This window comes from Crotalus tigris, unplaced genomic scaffold (genome assembly GCF_016545835.1).
Source record: "Crotalus tigris isolate CLP2741 ecotype Arizona unplaced genomic scaffold, ASM1654583v1 scf7180000024341.3516292, whole genome shotgun sequence".
Classification (NCBI taxonomy): domain Eukaryota; kingdom Metazoa; phylum Chordata; class Lepidosauria; order Squamata; family Viperidae; genus Crotalus; species Crotalus tigris.
Window position 1 is genome coordinate 2,506,729 of NW_024100511.1, and position 23,416 is coordinate 2,530,144.

A 23,416-nucleotide genomic window follows, 5' to 3' on the forward strand; every position below is an offset into this window, starting at 1 on the left:
TCCTGTTCTTAGAATGCTCCTGCGTGATGCCCAGAAACCCACCCTGTGTTGGCTGGGGACCCTGGTACCTTTCTGAAGCAATTCTTCCCAAGGTTGAACCTTCTGGCGACCCAAACAGATGGATGCAATGTGGCCCTGCCTGCCACATGCCCTGCAAATGGTGGAGTGAAACCTGCAGTCAGCTCGCTTGTGGCGTCCTCCGCACCCAAAGCATTGAAGAGATGCTGGGACCTTGACCGGAAGTCCCTTTTGCCTCCTCTCAGCTGGCTGGTGAAGTCTGTTGACCTCCTCTTCAGGATCTACTTCTGAACCTTCTCGAGCATCCTCTTGGTGGACAGTAGCTGTGTCTGGAGGATTCCTGGCAAGGCGCAAGGCCTTCACAGCCCCGCCTGCTGCTTCCTCAGCTGCCACTTCTCGCAACACATCTTGGAAGGAAACATCTTCTTTTGCAAAAAATTTTTGTTGTAAGTCTCTGCTCTTTAAGCCACAGACAAAGCGATCTCGCAGCCTCTCTTCCAGATCCTTGAACTCACAAGGTCTGGCTGCTTGCCTTAAGGCCGCAATAAAGTCCGCAGCAGATTCACCCGGCCTCTGGTCTCTCTGCTCGAACGCGTGCCTCCAAGCAATGATGGATAACTTCGGCTGGAAGTGTTCCTTCAACATTTTCTTCAAGTCAGCATATGTTACTGACTCCAGAGGTACAGGGGCCACCAGATTTTCTGTGATGTCAAAAGCTTCTTGTCCACAGGCACACAAAAGAGTTGCTGCCTTCAGGCTGTCTTCTCTAATCTGATTTACTCTGAAGTAGTTCTCCACCCGGGCTACATAGGAATTACATCTCTCTGGGTGGGAGACATCGAAATCAGTCAAGTAGCCAATCTTCGACATCGTAAAGTTTATGACCTTCACCACTCGCTTCCTCTGCAAGCTGCTGTTTGGGGAAAAGTTCCTTTAGCCAAGCTCACCCTCCAACAATGCTGTACTGGCAGGCTGGGACGCTGATTCAGTCGCTGTCTTCCCCTCTTCAGGACTTCCTGGGTAAGTCCTTAAATCTTTTGTTTCAGCTTGCAAAGGATCCCACCTTCGTCGCCAGTGTTAAGTCCTTCGTTCGCTTGCGAATGATGAAGACACATGGCAATGATGAACAAACACTTTATTCTCCTTCTACAACAACCAAGCAAACACAAAAGGCACGCAGGCCAGAAGCCTGGACAGTGTCAACCAATAGGAACAGAGCATTTTCACGCCTTGCACATGTGCAGAAGGCTGGCGCCGCTCTGTCTGGTCCCAGGCAGCTTTTGGAATGCCTGGGACCAATGCAACGTCCTGAGCCCCTTTCTCTTGTCTACTTTCTTTGCCTATTATAAATTATGTACCAGATTGCAGGTGCTAAAAAGAATCAAGATTTTTCCAACTGTCTATGTGCCTTTAGCCTTGCATTTGACTCTTACTCCATCAAGAAAAAAAATAACTTTGGTGCTTACAATGTTGAGAAGATTTTTTTCTTTTTTGCAACATAGCAGCTCATCCTTATACCTACTCTTTTTCATTAGTGAAAGCTGGGAGAAATAGCTTTTGTATAAGTCAGAATATTTTAATTTTCTCAGCATACAACTTTAATGTCATTTCAGTATCTGTATATAAAACATCTGCTACGTTTGTCAAATTGATGTTGTATTTTTTTTTTTATTAAAGAGTTTTATAAATTTTACAAAAAATAAGAAACAATACAAAAACAAAAAACAACATATACAAATAAGACTGAACAGTTAAATACCATCTAGTTATCTCCAATTGGTATCTTTCCATTTTTATAACTGTACAAGAAATTTTCTCTAACAATATTAGGTAAAAAGTAATGACAATACATTCATATTCCATTAGTACATTTATTATTATTCAATTTAAACGAACACATTGGATTCTTTTTCTGTAATTCTGTATCTGTGAACTCTTGGCAACAATTTCTGTGGTAGGTAAAAATTGAGTTTGTACCAGCCTTTGAAGCATCTAAATAGAGTATAAACTGTAAATAAAAATTAAGTTGATTGGCTTAACTTAACAAATAAAAATATACTCCTTTTTGAAGGATGGAATTTATTATATGGATGGCATGCATATTTAATTTATAATAAAAAAGTAGATCAGGTTTTTAAATCTCATATTTTAAGAAACTCTTTATTACGTGTCTGGAAGAAGTATTATTATAAGTTAAACTATAAAATTCCAGTTTGGGGGATTCCTGGACACGTGATAGAGGGGTTATCTAGGGGTGTGAATTTGGATAGGATTTCTTATAAGGAATTACTTAGTTTGGTAGGGAAGGATTGGCAATTAAAATCTTTAGCTGAGTTGAAGCAAGAAAATATTGTACTGAAATTATGTTTCAGTATAATCAATTGTTAATTAGGTGGAGTTTAGATCAAAAGGTTGGTATTACTTTAAATGACATGAATTTGGTAAAACAGATTAAAGATCAAACTTGAGCCCATATAAAGAGAATTTATAATGTTTTAATACAGTGGTTCTCAACCTGTGGGTCGGGACCCCATTTGGGGTCGAACAACCATTTCACGGGGGTCGCCAAACAACGCAGTCTGCCATTTTTCCTTAGCTGTGCTACTCCCTTTTATTCTATTGGCTTTTGAAAGCCAATAGAATAGACTCTCTTGAATAGAGTCTAATTCTATTGGCTTTCAAAAGCCAATAGGAATTGTCCAGGCTGTCTCTGCCCTGCTGAGACCGCCAAAAGTCCCATTCTGCAAACGGTGCTGCACCAGTCGAGTAGTCCTCGATTTACGACCGGTTGAGTAGTCCTTGACTTACGACCGGTTGGGGGTCGTGGCATTAAAAAGGTTGAGAACCACTGTTTTAATAGAATTGGATTCTGAAACGGAGTTAGTTAAAGACTGTATGGTAAAATGGGCACAAAATATTCAAGAGCCGATTCTATTGGACACATGGGAGACAATTTGGGTTAGAAATGTAAAATTTACTCAAGCTCAAAATTTAAGAGAAAATTTTTATAAAATGTTTTATAGGTGGCATTTGGATCCTCAAAAGCTGTCCTGTATGTATCCTAATTTACAGCCCAAATGTTGGAGATGTGAAAGCTTAGATGCAACTTATTTTCATATTTGGTGGACTTGTAGAAATATAAAAGCTTTTTGGATTAAGATTTGGTGGAACATTCAAAAGATTTTTAAGAGAAAGATAAAGTTTATGCCACAATTATTTTTCTTAGGTGTTATTGTAGATTTTGATGTTAAAGAAATTAATTTGATGTTGAATCTTATAACAGCTGCAAGATTATTGGTGGGGCAATATTGGAAGAAAGATTCTTTGCCTACTATGGAAGAATGGATATTCAAGGTGTCTAATTTAGCAGAAATGGCAAAAATTTCCGCTTATTTGAAGGACTACTCACAAGAAAGATATATTTCGGTTTGGAGAAGAAGGATAGATTATATTCAGAATAAATATGAGACTAAAAAGTATTATCTAGCTTATGAGTAAATTTTAGATTATTATTAATAATTTAATATGGTAGAACTTATATTAGTCTTAGTTTTATGGTTTAATTATATTATTATTTTTGTATTTAATTTGTTAATATTTATTTTGAAAAGGAGTTAAAGTATGTTATGGATTTGATTGTTTGTATAGTTGGGAAATGTTAGTTAGATTATGATTGTTTATTTGTAACCCTGTAATCAGCTCTGGGAAGTGGGGGAGGGATGGGAGAGGTGGGAGGGATTTGGGATATATATTGTATAAAATCTTTAAAACTTTTAATAAAAAAAATTAAGTTCTATTAGAACACATTTTAAACATAAAGCAATCTTTAAGTCCATAGAAGCCTGATGGAATTCCACTATCCATTCCACCTCAATTAGTTTTGTAAGTTGCACTGAGAAATGCTGAGTAAATAATACATATCATCAAACTAACCCGCAATGAAAGAATGCTTTATCTTTCTTCTAATTATAATTAGTATTTGTAAAATGGATTGGACATTCCTCCCATTTAGTTTAATCCCTTCTTTGTCTACCTACAGCATACCTAGGGATCTCAATTCTTTCACTGATAAATATAAATAAACAAATAAATAGATTTTTTAAAAAATAAAACTAATAAGAGTTTATTAGATGCTTGCAGGTAATTGGAGACATGTGATTCCATAAATAACCAAGCCCTGTGTTCTGAAAAACTATATAAGTAGTAACCAGCACTTTAAATTGTACCTGCAAATATGGTGAGCAGTGCAGCTTGCAAATAACACTCTAAGGTGCTCTCATGTCAATTTGTGCCATTATTCTTTATCACCAGCGATAACACTACTGGCATCATTTTCAGGGTACTGAAGCTACTAAATCCTCCCATTAGGTCACATGATAATTCCATAGAAATGAGGATAACAGAATAACAGAGTTGGAAGAGATCTTGGAGGTCTTCTAATTGAACCTCTTCAAGCAGGAGATCCGATATGTTTCCAGACAAGTGGCTGTCCAGTCTCTTCTTAAAAGCCTCCGGTGATAGAGCACTCACAACTTCTGAAGAGAAGCTATTCCACTGGTTAATTGTTCCCACTGTCAGGAAATTTCTATTTAGTTCTAGTTTGCTTCTCTCCTTGATTAGTTTCCATCCATTGTCTTTTCCTCTAGCACTTTGGAAAATAGGTTGACCCCCTCTTCTTTGTAGCAGCCCCCTCAAATATTGGAACATTGCTATCATGTCACCCATAGTCCCTTTTCACTAGAATAGAAATACCCAATACCTGCAACCATTCTTCATATATTTTAGCCCCCATTCCCCTGATCATCTTTGTTGCTCTTTTCTGCTCTCTTGCAGAGTCTCAACATCTTTTTATAATATGGTGACCAAAACTGGATGCAGTATTCTAAGTGTGGTCTTACTAAGGTTTATAAAGTGGTACTATCGTGTTTCCCTGAAAATAAGACCCACCCAGAAAATAAGCTCTAGCCTGATTTTTTTAGGGTGCGCCTAATATAAGCCCTACCCCAAAAATAAGCCAGGGGGGATGGGTGTGGCCAGCACAGGAGGTGGCAAGCAGTGTGGGCCCATTGGTGTCTGGCAGCAGCTGCAGGCTGCGCAGCTCAGGTAAGTCCAAGTGCAGAGAAAGAGGCTGGGGGGAGGCAGGTGATCCAAACAACTGTGCAACTGTCTGGCTTGAGGGAGACTCGTGTTTCCCTTTTTGTAGATGCAGTTTCAGAGTGACTAGAGTTGCCTCTAGACCTTTTACTTTCTCTTCTAGTACAGGTAGTCCTTGACTTATGACCACAATTTAGCCCAAATTTTTTTATAAAGTGAGACATTTGTTAAGTGAGTTTTGCCCCATTTTACGACCTTTCTAGCCACAGTTCAAGATTCAAATTTTGATCACATGACCATGGAGGTAATGTGAAAAATGGTCATGTCACTTTGAATGGTCACTAAATGAACTGTTGTAAGTTGAGGACTACTTGTAATTCATTTAGTTTACATTTGGTATGTGTGTAATTTGGGTCTTCTATGGGTATAAGTATATACATGGAACATGTGTTACAATTCACAACAGTGCAATCTCTTTTTTCATGACTACATTTCTTTTTGCTAATTCATTTAAGGATTAAAATTTTAAAAGTTTATAAATGTTCAGAATGTAAAAGATTTAACCACAGATTTAGAAAAAATCTAATTAAAAAAAATTAAATTCTAATAGTTATTTTAAAAATGTAGCAATATATAAAAATGTGCCCTTTGATATGCACTTCTTTTTTCAGGAAATCTCTGGCTGCTTTCTAGGAGATGCTTTGTTCTTAGCCCTCTATTCCCTGACTTGAAAATTATCCCTTTCTTCCCTGTCTAGAAGTGTTTTATACAATACTTACCCCTTTCCTCCCTGCCTTTTTGCTCTTTGGTTGCCACTGGTCACTGCTGGTGTTTTTGAGTATGATGTGCTGCTCTGGGCGCTCCAGTCCATTGCCACTTAGCTCTGTGCCATCCCAGCTCAGCTAGTCCGCCACGCTGCTCTCAGCCACTGGTCTGCTGTCTCCTGTTCCACTGCTGGTCAGCTGGCTTCTGTTTGCACCATGCCACCTCCCCTCAGCTGGCCTCCAGCTGCCTCAACACCTGTCCTGGAATTTCCAAGCCTCTGGGCTGCTGGGCTGGGTCACTGGGCCACCTCTCAGGTGGTCTGTGCTGGTCCACCTCCTGGGGCTGCCTATCAGATGGGCCATACCAGCCACCTCTCATCTGGGTCACTGGGCCTCTCTCCAAGACATTTTATTGGCTGAGGTTAATGACAAGGTGATGCCTTTCTCCCTCATTCCATATAGGAAAGCTGACTGGATAGCTAGTTGAATAGCTAGCTATGGACAGAATTCAATAATAATCTGGTATAGCAGCAAGTTAGTTTAGATCAGGGGTCTCCAACCCCTGGTCTGTGAACCGGCACCAAGCCACGACATTTATTTATTTATTTCTAAAATTTATATGCCGCCCAATCCAAGGGACTCAGGGCGGCGTACAAAATTAAAACAATAATCTGACAATAAAACAATAAAATAAATACATTCATACAGCGTGTCCGATCATATCCCGCCCCCCCCGGGGACATCAGCCCCAGGCCTGCCGGAACAGGAGAGTTTTAATGGCTTTCTTAAAGGCTGGCAGGGTGGGAGTAGTTCGAACCTTGGGGGGAAGTTGATTCCACCAGGTTGGAGCCACCACAGAAAAGGCCCTTCCCCGAGGGCCCGCCAGCTGGCATTGTCTGGCCGACGGGACCTGAAGGAGGCCCAATCTATGGGACCTCACCGGTCTCTGGGAACTGTGCAGCAGTATGCGGTCCTGTAAGTAACCTGGCCCTATGCCATGAAGGGCTTTAAAGGTGATAACCAACACCTTGAATTGCGTCCGGAGACCCACAGGAAGCCAGTGCAGCTCGTGGAGGATAGGTGACACGTGGGCGTACCTTGACGCTCCCACAATCGCTCTCGTGGCTGCATTCTGAACCAACTGCAGCCTCTGAACGCTCTTCAAGGGTAGCCCCATATAGAGCGCGTTACAGTAATCCAGGGTTTTGAGGTGACAAGGGCATGAGTGACCATGAGTAAAGCCTCCCGGTCCAAATAAGGCCGCAACTGGTGCACCAGGTGAACCTGGGCAAAGGTCCCCCTGGCCACAGCCAATAGATGTTGTTCCAAATTTAGCTGTGAGTCCAGGAGGACACCCAAGTTGCGTGCCTGCACTGAGGGAGGTAAATTTGCCCCCCCCCAGGACTAATGATGGACCATCCAGTTGACCTTTGGGAGGCAAGACCCAGAGCCACTCGGTCTTGTCAGGGTTGAGTCTAAGCCTGTTCACCCCCATCCAGACCCTCACATCTTCCAGGCACCGGCACATCACGTTGACTGCTTCACTGAAAGGACACGGGGTGGAGATATACAATTGGGTATCATCCGCGTACTGATGATACCTCACCCCGTGTCACCGAATGATCTCACCCAGCGGTTTCATGTAGATGTTAAAAAGGAGGGGGGACAGGACCGAGCCCTGAGGCACCCCATGATCGAGGCGCCTAGGAGTTGATCTCTGTCCGCCTGCCAACACCGACTGCAACCTGTCAGAGAGGTAGGAGGAGAACCACCGTAATACGGTGCCGCCCACCCCCACCTCTCCGAGACGACGCAGAAGGATACCATGGTCGATGGTATCGAAAGCCACTGAGAGGTCAAGAAGCACCAGGATAGAGGAATGACCCCTATCCCGGGCTCGCCAGAGGTCATTGGTCAGTGCGACCAAAGCAGTCTCAGTGCTGTAGCCGGGCCTGAAACCAGATTGAAAAGGGTCCAGATAATTAGTTTCATCCAAGGATCGCAAGAGTTGGGACGCCACCACCTTCTCTACAACCTTCCCCACAAAGGGGAGGTTGGAGACAGGACGAAAGTTCTTCAAAACAGCTGGGTCCAGGGAAGGCTTCCTTTAAAGGTTGCGGGAAAGACCCCTTCATCAAGGAGGCATTGATTATCGCCTGGAGCCAGCCTCGTGTTACCTCCCTACTGGCAGAAACCAGCCAGGAGGGGCACGGGTCCAATAAACAGGTGGCGGCATTCATTGCCCTCACGGCCTTGTCCACTTCATCATGGGTCACAGGCTCAAACTCACTCCAGATAACCTGACTAAGACCAGCCCCCAGCAACTCGGCTGGCACTGCCCAGTCGGAGTCCAGGTCTCTCTGAATCTGAGCGATTTTGTCCGAAAGAAACTGAACAAACTCCTCAGCTCTCCCCTGCAAGGGTTCCTCCACCTCCTCCACTTTAAGAAGGGAGCGGGTCACCCTAAACAAGGTGGCCAGGCGAGATTCTGCGGATGTAATAAGTGCGGAAAAGTGAACACGCTTTGCCGCCCTTATTGCTACTAAATAAGTCCTAAGATAGGTTCTTAATAGTGATCGGTCAGATTCAGAGTTACTGGCCCTCCAACGTCGCTCTAGACATCTCTTGTGGCGCTTCATCTCCCGGAGCTCCTCAGTAAACCAAGGCACCCTCCGGGGACCACCACCACAGAGAGGTCGCAAGGGCGCAATTCGATCCAGGGCCCCGGACGCCGCCTCATTCCAGGCCGCAACCAGGGACCCGGAGGAGTTGTGGACAAGGGAGTCAGGTATTTCCCCAAGCTCCTCCTGGAACCGATCTGGGTCCATTAGGCGCCTGGGGCGGAACCACCTAGTCGGGGCCAGAAATGGGGCCGCAAACAAACAAAGCTCCATCTGCAGGATGCAGGCAGCATGTGAAACCATGCCCCTTCCAATCTGTGGAAAAACCTCTCTCTACAGAACCAGACCCTGGTGCCCCAAAGGTTAGGGGCCACTGGTTTAGATTATCAGAAAAGGCTAGGCCCTCCAACAGAAGGGAATGGATAAGTAGACTAGCAGAATAATCATAGGAAAGAGGTGCTTGACCATGCTTAATGGTAGAATCAATCTTAGTAATACAGGAGATATTTAGTTTTATATAAAACATCTGAAGTTCATTCCAACTATGCAGAAGTTACAATTAACACTTTGGTAGCCAAAGATATATACATTTTTTTGCTGTCTATCTTACCATGGGGCTATTCCAGGCAGCTTACATAATAGAAAGGAAGAAATAAAAAGAGTGTAAGCAAAACAGAAGTAAGATAATAGAACAATAAAATGAAAAATGAAAAAGAGCACAAGAATACATCAATGTGATAACAAAAAGATGGACCGGTGGAGAGTAGAGACCAAGGGGGGGGGGAGTCTGCCATCAATCCAACAGCATGCAACTTCCGCATTTGGTTTCCAGACCAACTGGCTGAGCCAGGTATTTAGGAGGGTGAGGGTAGATCTTACCTTAGAGAGTAAAATGTTCCAAAAGGCAGTTGCTGCAGTTCTTCTGGATCCTGACAGACAGAGTTCTTTGACTAATGGGATCCAAAGTAAGCTCTCTCTGCCAGCACAAGTAGGACATACTTTAATGAAATAAAAAAACAAGGGACATTCACCTATGCTTTATTTTTTTTCTTTGCTTTATTGACAGTGCTACAGTAGATTAGGAAAGGATACAAATTAGATAAAATCCCAGGTCTTTCTGAGATAAGATTTTGTTGTTGTTGTTGTTCCAGCATGCAGGACAGAAGTTGTGAGCAGCCTGTCCCTCTCTCTGTAATTATGAAAGAGCCTCATCGTTTTGAAAAAAGCCCTTATGTTGGAAACTATGAAAACAATTCTGAGGATTCATTACGTTATGAACTCTTTTATGATTCCCTATCAGATATACAAGATGCGGACTTTTCAAATGAATTATCTGCCTTTCTTAGTCAAGATGAGATAAACAAAAGCCTTGAACTTGCTCATCAATCCATTAATTCTGTTGAAGAAAAGCAAGAGTACCCATACTTGAACACTTCTTCACACTCACCAGAAAATGCTTCTTCTGGGCAAGCCAAAGCACATGACAGTTATCCTTCCAAGAGAAATTGCGCAACCAGCTCCACCTCCTTGTGGCTTTCATCTCAAACTCCCACAGACCAGCAGGGTCAGAATGCATATCCTCATGGAAAAAGTGATATTTTAAATGTTACTGGTAAACAAGCAAGTGCTTTTCCCCTGCTGCCTGCAAGACCCAGCTTTATCCGAAGTCTCAAAAATGCTAAAAGGCATAGTTTAAATACCCCAAAGGGGAACCCTAAATCTAAATCAATTTTGGCAAGTAATTTACCCTTGAAGAATAAGCTATGTGATAAAGCTTCCACTTTGATTGAAGAACTGTCTTCTATTTTTCATGAAGCAGCCAAGATGAGAGTTGAGAGTCCAAATGGAAATTCTTCATTTCCTGATAGTGGATATCTTTCTCCTAAGAGCAAGCAATTAGCTTTGTCAAATTCTTTAAGGAATTCAGTACTTGAAACAAGTTTAGAAATCACACTAAAAAATGAGATCCCAGAAGTCACTCAGGTTAAAGAATGTGTGCTCCAAAGAAAAGAAGGGTCTCAGATGGGTGAGACTGTCTCTCAAAATGAAGTTGCAAGAGAAAGTCAGAATCAGTTATCTCCCCCTCGATTTATCCATAAACTGAGGAGTCAAGAAATTGTTGAGGGAAGCAAGGTTCTACTTCAGTGCAGGGTTGCTGGAAATCCAGTACCTCAGATCAGGTAAGTTTTGGGTATTCATCTTTGAGTAAGTATTCATTGATATACCGTTTGTATGATCTTCCATTTCCTTTCACTTGACACTTTCCATTTGGCACATCTATCGGTTGATCAATAGTAAAAATACACATACAATCAACAGTTTTATATTCCATTCTGTCAGGTTAGAAAGGAAACTTGCAAAATTCAGTTTTACCTAATGGGAGGAAGGAAAAAAAATATCCACCTGTGTTTTTTTGTTTTAAAAAACCAATGGTTCTCTAGTGAACTAATAAAAAAAATTCAGTATTTTAACAACCTATCATAGGAAAACCAACAACCTAGTAATTCAGGATGAAATGGCTGTGGAGTATTGTGACTATTGCCTGGAGGAGATAGGGTGTTTCTATCACAGTAACCAGTAGCCAATTGGAACAGATTTATTTGCTTATAATGAATATGTTGAGCAGGCAGACCACAGGGAACAGTTTATTTTGGCAGAGTGAAGAACCTACTTTGGATATCGAGCAAGACAGTAGAGACTTTGCAATGGGTGAGTGGCAGTTTGAAAGTGCCATTGTTAATTCTTTTTGAAGCGTAAATTTTGGGGGGAGGGGGTGCCTTCTTACACCATTTACACCTTACACATTTACCAGACAGGAAGAAAATCCTGACACTCTGCCTCCATTACCATATTTTAAGAGAATCTAAAGTAACCCTTCCATTTTAAATCTACATGGTAAATAATGAGGATTCTTTTCAGGTGCATCTAGTGTTGTTATACGCTATTTGATATAGTCCATTTGTCTGAATTATCTATGTTAACAGGAATACAATAATGCCAAAGTCATCTTGTTCTCTGAATCTTATCCATCACACGCACACATACAAACACACACACACACACACAGTGTTTAAGGACCTGCCTCAATCAGTCCTCCCAAGAAAGCAGAACTCTTGAAATGGACATCATTTCAAAGGGAACTTTTATTGGGAGATGTTGACAGCAGGAATAGAAGGCAGGATCTGAGGGTTTCCTGCATGAATCAATAGGTCAAAAGAATCAAGAGTAACCCCACCCCAACTGTCCATCCCAATGGTTCAAACAGGTCAATCCGCAGATGTGAAAATGCTGTGGGAATGGGGCGATAAGGTGCCGCTTCCAAGGCTGTTAAGTCTCTCTGCGCCACTTCTTCCACGCCAGAGATAAGGCAGATGGCCGGAGGCACATTCCATTCTCGCCCCAATAGAGAAACATCAAAGAGGATAGAGCAAGGAACAAAGCAAAAGGAAATACACACCAGCAACCCCAAGCTTCCTCCTCCCCCCCAGGAGAATGGCAGAACCTGAAAAGAACAAGAAACCCCATGCCCATAGAAGGACAGGGTTCTGACATGCTGCCCCCCTTAAAAATGAGAGATCCGCCTGGAGAGAAAGAAAATAATAACAGGGAGAGAAAACTACATACAGTTTAGTTGGGTTTATCAGGATACTGGGCATGAAAATTTTTTAACAACCTAGGACCCCTGACATATCTTTTGTGCACCCATTCATTCTGGGAAGAGGAGAGATCTTTCCAAGCTATTAGGTATTGTGTTGATCCATGGTGTTTCCTGGAACCCAGGATCTCCTTGACTTCAAAGTGCTGTTCTCCCTCCACCATAATAGATGGAGGAGAGGGAACCATAACTCAATTAACATTTTAATAAGCTACAATGAAATACCGGGTGAACCTCTCTTAATGTTTTTGGGCCCTTTTAATGGGGAATGGTCCCATGAATTTTGACACTAATTTCTTCGATGGCTGTAGAGATTTTAAATACTTTGTGGATAAGTATACTTTTCCCCTGACTTTAAACAGCTTAGCATTGTTGTAAGCCACTTCTGTGAAAGGAAGTAGGTCGGTCCAATTGTCCTGTTGATAATTAATAAAACATCTTAAATATTGTTCCAATACTGAGTTCGAACGTTCTTCCCACCATTCGTTTGTGGATGATGACTAAATGAAAAGCCTGGGCAGAACCCAGGAGGGTTCTGTCTGAACTCTGTTCTGGCTGCACTATCTATGGGTTTTGATTTCTTTGCCTGCAACCTTGTGATTACTGGAGCCACTAACTGTTTAGATGGCATAAGAGGATTCACCACTTCTGTTTTTATACTATTATACTGTGGTAGTCTTGATAAAGCGTTGGCTAGGAAATTCTTCCCCCCAGGTATGTATTTAATAGTGAAGTTAAACCAGTGGAAATGTTGGGACCACCTCACTTGTTTCAGTGACAGTTTCCTTGGGGTTTTTTAAAGGCTTCAATGTTTTTATGATCAGTTCATACCTGGAAGGGGATTTTATTCCCTTCCAAGAAATGCCTCCAAATAAGGAAAGCCCAGCCCACCGCATAGGCTTCCTTCTCCCACACTGCCCACCTCTGTTCTGTTTCGGTGAGTTTCTTGGATGTATTGGCACAGCCTTGTAGCTGGCCCTCTTGGTTTTCTTGGAACAGCACTGTTCCTACTGCTATGTCGCTAGCGTCTGCCTGTATAACAAAAGGTTTTTCTGTGTTTAAGTATTTTAGGACTGGGTCAGCTGAGAAAAGTCTTTTTAATTTCTCAAATGCAGTGTGACATTCCATAGTCCATTTCAATGGTTGGTTTACCCTCCCCTTTCGATTTTAGTAAATTGATAATGGGGAGGTGATCTGTGCAAAGGAAGGGATGAACTGATGGTAGAAATTAGTGAACCCCAGGAAACTTTGCAATTGCCTCCTCGTGCGCAGCAGTGCCCATTCCAGCACTGCCTTGACTTTCTCTGAATCCATCTCTATCCCATTATGAAATATGCAATACCCCAAATAGTCAATTTTTTCCTGACAGTCAATTTTTTTTGACAGCTTGGCATAGAGTCAGGTGGCCCTTAATCTATTTAGTACCATGCTGACTAACTTTACATGCTCCTCCTTTGTTTTGGTAAAGATTAAGATGTCATCCAAATACACAAGAACCCCCTTGTAGAGGTGCTCCTGGAGCACCTCATGGATTAGTTGCATGAATACTGCTGGCGTTTCCTGCAGTCCAAATGGGAGTACCTTAAATTGGAACCACCCCATGAGGCAGTTGAATGCTTTTTTCCATTCATCTCCTTCCTTTTTTTTTTAATTGAAAAATTTTAAAAGTTTTTACGAATAAGGAGAAAAGAAAAAAAAATTAAAAAACAAAAAACAACCCTACCCAACCACCCCAACCCTCCCAGTCCATCCCCCCTACCTTCCCAGAGCTGAATATAGTCTTGATTAAAATTTCTAAAAATCTTTTAAAAAATTAAAAAAATATAAACCATTAATATATCTAAATACATTAACTAAACTTATAAGATAATTAACAATAATATATATGAAAAAACAAAACAAAACATAGGTATTAAAAAAAGAGAAAAAAAATTACTTAAAAAGAAAGAGAATAAAAGAGAAAAGAAAGAAGAAAAGATATATATATATAAAAAAGAAGTAAAATAAGATGAGATAAAAATAAAAAATATAAGGAAAGAGAAGAAAAAAAAATACAATCTATAAAATATTAAAACATTCATCTCCTTCCTTAATCCTAACCCGGTAATATGCCTCTTGTAGGTCCAGTTTTGAGAATATTTTTCCTTTGGCTAGGTGGGCTAACACGTCCTTCATTAGTGGTAGGGATAAATATTGTTCTCACACACTGTGTTTAAAGACCTGTAGTCTACGCAGAGGCAAAGCGATCCCTCTTTTTTTTTTCTCAGAATAAAACCGGGGCCTCTATTTTTGGTCTTGCCAGCTGTATGAAACCTCGTGCCAAATTTTTCTCTATGAATTTCTATAGTTCTTCCAGCTCCCATGGAGTCATTGAGTAAATTTTTGGTTTAGGTAGTTTGGCCCCAGTACAATCTCAATGGCACAGTCAGTCGAGCGATTGGGGGGGGGGGTAGTTCATCAGACCGCTCCTCGCTGAACACCTCAGCTAAATCTTGGTATTCCTCAGGCACAGTCTCCAAGCTCCGGTCTTTTGTAGTTGCTACCACCTCCTTTTCTCTTCGTCCTGTGATCTCCCCCCCTCCCCGTACTGTGGGTCTCTCTTTAGGGAACCTCTCCGGTCCTCCAGTCCACCCTTGGGTTCCACTTCCTCAACCACGTCATTCCCAATATTAGGGGCCACTCCATGCCAGGGGTTACTATAAATGTCAAAGTCTCTGTGTGATCCCCCATTGTGAGCTGGATAGGCTGTGTGGCAAGAGTGGCTGGGATCGCTCCTGAGATGGACCCATCTAATTGTCCAAATAAAATTGGTTTCTTCAACCTCCTCACCAAAATTCCTAGGATCCCCACCAAGGTTGGGCTTATTAGGCAACGGGTGCAACCTGAGTCCAGTAGGGCCCTCAGGGTCACCTTTCCCTGGACAACGGTTCTATGTTCTGGTGAGGGATTCAATGGATCCACTTACCGAGTCGCTGTCATGAGAGTCGGGTGGTTTTTCAGTTGGGGCCAGAGTTCCTTCCCCCGGGATTTTGGACCTCAATGACCTCAGCACTTTTCATGGTGGTCTCCCTGGGCTGTTTCAGCATTTTCCTGGGCTTCCCTCCACCTGCTCAGTCAGGTTTTCACATAGGGGCTTTCGAACGGCATTCTGCAGCCCGGTGCCCCTCCTTACTACACTTGAAGCAAGCTGTTGAGTGCAGAGCTGTGGGGGGGTGGGTGGGTTGCTGCCTCTTGTTTTCCCCCAGGGGCGAGCATCTCCAGGTTCACCCCAGGCATTGCTGACCGGGCTTGGTCGATTTCGGCTTCCTCAGCCAGGATACACCAATCATGGAAGTGGTTTGGGTCTCCCCTGGCGATGCACGTGTGGTACAGGTTATTGTTCAGCCCATCTTTGAAATGACCCACTAGGATGTCCTCCAACCAGTTGAGACAGCATGCCAGGTCTCTAAACTCCTCTGTATACTCAGCCACCAGACAACGACCTTGCTACACAGTTTTTATGTGTTCTCTGGCCTTCCTATCAGCTAAGAGGTCCTCAAACCTTCTCCTCAGAGCAGCCATGAAGTTCTGGAGCTCAGGAGCATCGGTGTTATACAGGGTCACCATCTATTGAGCTGCCACTCCCTCCAGGGCCATACTCACCCATCCTTGGTCACTAGGGATGTCTTGACCATATTCCTTCATGTAGCTCAGGACATGGGCTAAGAAGAATCCCAGTTGCTGAGGCGCCCCATTGTATTTCACTCCCAAAAGCAAGACCTTCCAGCCAGCCTGGTGGGTTCTCCTTCGGCTCAGCGCCCATCCCGCCAGCTGGGATGACTCATGCTGGGGTGGCTGCTGCAGCCATGGCCTCTATAGCCTCTGATGCACTGGTAGAGGGGCCCGGGTTTGCCAACTCGCCCTCCTGGCATTCCTCCTCAGCCATCCCCTGCACCAACAAGCCCTGGCAGGGGTCTTCCTCTTTCAGGGACTTGAAGGCTTCTACAATCAGGCTGATGGCTTACTTGAGGAAGTTGTTGGATTGAGTTGGTCTCTTCTCTCTTGGGAGACTTCTCCATCTCTCGCTTCCACCCCGGTTGGTGGCTGCCATGCTTGAGGGCCACCTTCCTGGCTTTCGCTCCCATTCTTCCTTCCAATGCCAATCAACCATCTTGGCTTCTCCCGACTTTCTCTGATCATGGCTTCATCAGATGAGCTGGCGGAATCTGAGCTGCTTCCATTCAGGCCAGCCTTGGGGTAGCTTCCCCGCAAAGATTGCCTTCTCCTCTCTCACCACCATAGTTTGACATCTTTTGCACAGTCCCTACGGTAGGGATTCTCCCTCTGGGTTGGCCACTTTGCAGATCCTGCCTAATGTAAGTACCTGCCTCAATCAGTCCTCCCAAGAAAGCAGAACTCTTGAAATGGACATCATTTCAGAAGGAACTTTTATTGGGAGATGTTGACAGCAGGAATAGAAGGCAGGATCTGAGGTTTCCCATGCAAATCAGTAGGCCAAAAGAATCAATAGTAACCCCACCCCAATTGTTCATCCAGATGGCTCAAACAGGCCAATCTGCAGGTGTGAAAACACTGTGGGAATGGAGTGATAAGGCACCACTTCCAAGGCTGTTAAGTGTCTCTTCACTGCTTCTTTCACACTTGGAGATAAGGCAGATGGCTGGAGGCACATTCCATTCTCACCCCAATAGAGAAACATCAAAGAGGATAGAGCAAGGAACAGAGCAAAAGGAAATACACATCAGCAACCCCAAGCTTCCCCCTCCCCGAAAAGAACAAGAAACTCCATGCCCATAGAAGGACAGGGTTCTGGCAGGAGAGAGAGAGAGAAAGAGGGAGGGAGGGAGGGAGGGAGAGAGAGAGTCAGCAATAATAATAATAATAATAATAATAATAATAATAATAATAAAAAGTTGTAAGGGACCTTGGAGGTCATCTAGTCCAACCCCCCACTCAGGCAGGAAACCCTATACCATTTCAGAGAAATGGATTCCAGTCTCTTCTTAAAAACTTCCAGTTTGGAGCATTTACAGCTTCTGGAGCCAGATTGTTCCACTGATTAATTGTTTTAACTGTCAGGAAATTTCTCCTTAGTTCTAGGTTGCTTCTCTCTTTGATTAGTTTCAAAGAGTTTTAAATTAGTTTCCATCCATGCCTTCAGGTGCTTTGGAGAATAGTTTGACGCTGAATATTTCTTAAATAATGGCACAAAATAAATCAGCAGTTTGCCATCCATCAACATTTCTAGCTAGTCTCTTTTACCATTTCATGTTTGGATTTAAGTAAGTTTAAACTATAAATTATGATTAAAGAAGTACTGCTTTATTAAAAGGATCCACAACCATTGATGCATTGCCAAATATTAGTTATACTGTCATTTCTTGGCACTGTTTGGGTGACTGTGAACATTTTCTGTTGTCACTAATTTTATGTAACTTACTATTATACCCTATTATGTTTTTACTAAGACAGCTTTTAACACAAAGGAAAACCTTCCCTTATAATAACACTGATTGGTGTATTACATTGCAACTTGTATTTTTATTTGAAACAAGGAAATTCACTATTATACATGAGGTGGCAAAACATAGCCAACTTTAGTTGAGCTGAAAAACACTAAGTGGAATCAATTCTGGTTAATAACTGGAAGTCCATCAAGAAATCTCATGGCTATAGGCTGAACTGGGAAATTGAAAAAATATTCTGGATAAAGCCATGTGTCCTTGTTGTCATCCATGTCAGGCTTAAATCCAGGGATACTTTACATAATTTGGTGCCAATAATTAATAATTCATATAAAAACTTAAATATTAGATATTGTAGAGGATTAACTTCATTGGAAAAGACCTTGATATTGAGAAAGATTGAAGGCAAAAGGACAAGGAGACTACAGAGGACAAGACGGTTAGATAGTGTCATTGACACAATGAATATGAATTGGGAAAAACTCCAAGAGACTGTGGAGGACAGAGAGGGACTGGCATACTAGGGTCCATGGGGTTCTGAAGAATCAGACACTACTGAAATATAACATTTAATTTATTAATTATTTTATATTTTTTCCTTTTACAGCTCACTTAGAGGTAATTCTGTTTTGAAGTCAAAAACTTTTAAAACATGAATAAAAAATGTTTACTTATCTGTTCACCTTCAGTCTCAGAGCATTTATGAAACAGTATATTACCTTGCCACTTTTTAAAAGTTCTCTTTCACTTTAAGGAATGCTCATTTATATCCCATGCTCTATCTGAATCCTTAAGAGGACTAATATACTGTATTTGTCCAGTTATTTTGAAGAAAGTTATATATGCTATGTATATTTGCCCCATTCTGATTTGTTAAAATTCTTCAAATATAGCAAACTTCTGACAAAATAATTTCTTCTTGTTTGTGTGTGTACACACACACATATATACAGGTAGTCCTCAACTTACAACAGTTCATTTAGTAATTGTTCAAAGTTACAACAGCACTGAAAAAAGCGACTTATGACCATGTTTCGCACTTACAACCATTGCAGCATCCCCATGGTCATGTGATCAAAATTTAGATAGTTAGCAACTGACTCATATTTATGACAGTTGCAAGTGTCCCAGGGTCATGTCATCACCTTTTGCAAAATTCTGACAAGCAAAGTCAGTGGGGAAACCTGATTCAGTTAACATCCATGTTAACTAATTTAAAGCTGCCATGATTTACTTAAAAACTGTGGCAAGAAACATCATGTCAGGTCCCCTTCTGGGGCCCTGCCATTCTGCTGGAGGGGGAGGCTATGGGGGGTGTACCACATGCTTGGTGAACTGGGAATCCAATTAAGGCGGCTAATAGTCCCAGTCACATTCTGCCAATTAGATAGCTCTATTGCAGGAGGCATCCCAGCAACTTTCACTACTGAGCCCATAGGGATGCAAATTGGGGCCCATTTACAGGTTTTGAGCTTCATAGTAGCCCCTGGGATGGAGAGACCTCTGGTCCTAGGGCTGGTGTGGCTGAAAAAGTGGAATCTTTATGTGAATAGGAGAAAGGGGCTATTAAAATTTTGAATGAGTCGCCCCTCCTGAACCCAGCAGAAGAATCCAAAGGCAAATGCCCCTCAGCATGAACTAGGGGCTGCTATGCAGGGGAAGGACTTCCCAGTCATCCCTAAGGAATACTGAGATCTCAAAGAGGTGTTTAAGTGAAAAGGAATCGGATGAGTTTCCTCCCCACCAACTTACTGACTGCGCTGTAGAAATCCTACTGGATCCCAAATCAAAGCTGTACTCGTTGACCCCTAGAGAGTGACAAGAATTGTGATTGTTCATTGATAAGAATTTAACCCCAGGCTTCATCAAACCACAAAACTTCGGGTCACAGTCTTATTCCAAGAAAACAAAGATTGGACCTTTTGTCTATGTGTGGATTATAGAGGGTTAAATACATGTACCCCCTACCCCTGATGAAAAACATGTTAGCCCATTTAGCTAAGGGCAAAATTTTCACTAAATTGGACCTGCGGGAAGTATATTACTGTGTGAAAATCAGAGAAGGGAACGAATGGAAGATCGCATTTAATTGTCCACTGGGTTGCTTCCAGTTTAGAGTGCTCCCATTTGGACTACATGGAGTCCCTCTGGTTTTTATGAAATTAATAAATGAGGTCCCACGTGACCACTTATATAAAGGTGTCCTGGTGTATCTTGGTGATATTTTAATCTACACCAAGACCAAGGTGGAGCATGTGAACAGTTTGTTAGAACTGTTTTTCAAAAGCTGCAGGCTGCCAAATTATATGCTAAACTCTTTAAATGTGAATTCCACCAGAGCAAGATAGATTACTTGGGCTACTGTATTTCCCATGAGGGAATTGAAATGGATCTTGAAAAGGTCCATGTCATGCTAGAGTGGGCACCACCCTACACCAGGAGCCGAGGTGGCGAGGTGGCGCAGCAGTTAGAGTGCAGTACTGCAGGCCACTTTAGCTGACTGTGTTCAGCAGGTCAGCGGTTCAAATCTCACCAGCTCAAGGTTGACTCAGCCTTCCATCCTTCCGAGGTAGGTAAAATGAGGACCCAGATTGTTGGGGGCAATGTAAATATATATATACATTGCTTACTGGTGTACACCGCTTAGAGAGTGCTTGCACTTAAAGCAGTATATAAGTCTCATAAATAAATAAATAAATGAATAAATTGCAGAGCTTCCTAGGATTCACCAATTTTTACTGACAATTCATCCCCTCATTTGCTCAAATAATCCTCCCCATCACGGATTTGTTAAAAATAAAAGGGAAGGACAAACCTAAGCCCAGTCAACCATTAAAATGGTCAATGGAATGTCAAGCTGCATTCAAAAAATTTAAGCATCTATCTGTGGCCAAATTAGTTCTAAAGCACCCCAACCAAGCCATTTGCCGTACAAGCAGATGCAAGAGATGTGGCAGTAGGGGTGGTGTTTCTGCAGGAAAATGAAAGTGGGCAGTTGCAACCCTGTGCTTACACCTCCAAAAAACTATCTGAAACTGAACAAAGATGGGCAGTGTGGGAGAAAGAGGCCTACACTATCGGGTGGGCACTTCTTTTCTGGCAGCACTTCCTAGAAGGGAGTAAAATACCTTTTGAAGTATGGACTGATCACAACAATCTAGAGACCCTGAAAAACCCTCATAAGCTCTCCCCTAAACAGATAATGTGGGTCCAGTACTTCAACCACTTTGATTTCACACTATGCTACCTCCCGGGTGGGAAAAATTTCCTAGCCAATGCATTGTTACATATGCTGCAATACAACTGTCCCAAAGCTGATGTAATTAAACACTGATCCATTACTTCAGCTGGTGGCTCAAGTAACCCCTGAGCACAGGGCAAGGAAAACCCTCCATAGAAGATTATTTGGCAGTTGCCTTTAAAGCTGCACTGACAGATGATAAATGGTTCCAAACTCACAGTAATGTTGCTCAGTTCAGGATGGATTAGCCTTGATCAGAGTGAAGTTATATATTCCAACCAGTCAGAAACTAAAAATCCTAAGAATTTGCCATGATTCCAAACTGGCAGGGCATTTTGGCTTTGTGAAGACATTACACTTAATAAAAAGGCAATTTTGGTGACCATCTCTCAAAAAAGACATTGAAAGCTATGTGGCCAGTTGCTCTATGTGTGCTTTAGCTAAGCAGTGGCAAGGGAAGACACTGGAGCTCCTTTTGACAATACTGAGCCATCAGCACATTAGGCAGAAATTTATTGTGGAACTTCCTGAAAATGTGGAAAATACTGTCATTTGGGTTGTAACTGATTCGTTTTCCAAGCAGGTGCATTTTATCCCATGCCAGAAGATTCCGATGACACGGGGGCTCGCCAAGTTGTTCCTGCACCACATTTACAGGTTGCAGGGCGCACCCCAGCACATTATTTCAGACAGAGGGTGCAGTTCCCTTCCATGTTCTGGGGGGCTTTTCTGGACCTACTTGGTATTGACCAAGGACTCAGTCCCAGCCATCATCTGCAAATGAATGGAGGTTGTGAACGAGTGAACTCAGTTTTGGAACAGTACCTTAGATGCTTTATCAATTATCAGCAAGACAATTGATCTTTTGCTATTTGTTGAAGTGGCATACAACAACTCTGTACATCCCATTTTGAGTGGCTACTGCTCAAAACTTTAAACCTATGCCCGAACTCCCTGCAAATGAACCTACAATACTGGGCTGGGTTACCCAATTATAGCACATTTGGCTGACCATGCGAAAAGCCCTTGCAAAGGCTGTGGAGGCATATAAAACCCAAGCTGACAAGAAGAGAATTGAACCTAAGCCTTTCAATGTGGGAGATCAACTTTACCTCTCCACCCACTACTTATAGTCGCTTCAACCATCAAAGAAGCTAGGCCCCAAGTTTGTGGGATCCTTTCCTTTTAAATGTATTATTAACCCGGTCACAACTGAGCTGGATTTGCCTAAGTCCTTTCACCGGGTCCATTCGGTTTTTCACTGAGATTTAAAACTGGAGATTTCCTCGTCCCTTAGACCAGCTCCTTCCCCTGTTCCTGAACCTTTCATGATAGAAGGGGAACAGCATTTTGAGGTTAAAGAAATTTTGGACTCCAATAAGCTTGGGGGGGGGTGTTTCTTTAATACTTAGTCAGATGGAAGGACTCCAGAATGAGTGGGTAGATTACTGCCATGTTAGAGTCCCTAGATTAGTAAATGTTTTCATAATCAGTACCCCAATAAACTTAAATTAATGTGGTATTATTGTTTTAATATTATCTTTTTCTCCCTTTTGTTATGTTCTGCTGATGTAATCCCTTCTTTTGGGGGGGCAGTATGTCATGTCCCCTTCTGGGGCCCTGCCTTTCTGTTGGAGGGGGAGGAGGAAGCTCTCAGGAGTACATTCTTTGCATGCTTTCGCTTTTGCTGTAACCGTTTGGGAATTAGGGAGGGGGATTGTTCCACAGAATGGATGGACTCCCTCTCAGCCATTGCTGCCTGCCTCCAAGGTCACTGCACTTTGAGAATGACTTGTTATCTCATCTCTACTTTGGAGTTCTCAAAACAACATTGTGACTCTACATTGGCTGCTGATGGACTGGGAGTTGGGATTTGAATGGGAAGAATAGCTTTTTGCTTTGTGCGAGACTGTTACATTCCACTTGGCTTTACTGCAACCACCGTCTCTCGGTAAAAGTTCTTTTAATAACCATCTGGAATCAAGAGTCATGCTTTCCTGAGAGGGCTAGCTGGGGCAGGTCCTTACAGGTTATAAAATGGGGTAAAACTCACTTAACAAATGTTTCACTTAGTAACAGAAATTTTGGACTCAATTGTGGTCATAAGTTGAGGGCTACCTCTATCTACACATAGAAATTGTTACAAATATAATACCAATATTTTAGTTTATTTATGCCTCTATTTCCACCAGTAAGAAGTTCAATTTCTACAATATGATAGCCTACAATATAATTGTGTTGTACAAACCCATAAAATTGATTAATTTAGGAAATCACGGTTAAGCATGCTTAAGTATAAATATTTTGGTTTTTTGAAATTTCTTAATTCTTCTCGTGGGTTGTGACAAGCAAACATTTGTAATTAAAATTATTCCTTAGGTATTAACTACTAATCCACTAGAGATTATACTTGATCTCTTCCTCACAAACAATTATAATGGAAATAGTGTTTAAGCATGCATCCCATATATGAACCTACACAATATAGAATTAATGTCTGGGCCAAACATGGGAAGTTGAAAAAAAAATGAATCTAAATGTCTTGCTTCTAAAGGCAT

The 23,416-nt window shown here is 42.2% G+C and overlaps 1 protein-coding gene across 4 annotated transcripts in view; it reads left to right on the forward strand.

Moving 5' to 3' along the window:
* The window catches only part of PALLD (palladin, cytoskeletal associated protein), a 524,810-nt gene that overhangs the window by 35,970 nt on the left and 465,424 nt on the right, over window positions 1-23,416 (forward strand). For all 4 annotated transcript variants that reach the window (XM_039326459.1, XM_039326458.1, XM_039326460.1 and 1 more), the window contains one exon: window positions 9,649-10,677. In XM_039326459.1, the coding sequence (XP_039182393.1) occupies window positions 9,650-10,677 (1,028 nt within the window). In that variant the 5' untranslated portion in view covers window position 9,649. The remainder of the gene's footprint in view (window positions 1-9,648; window positions 10,678-23,416) is intronic.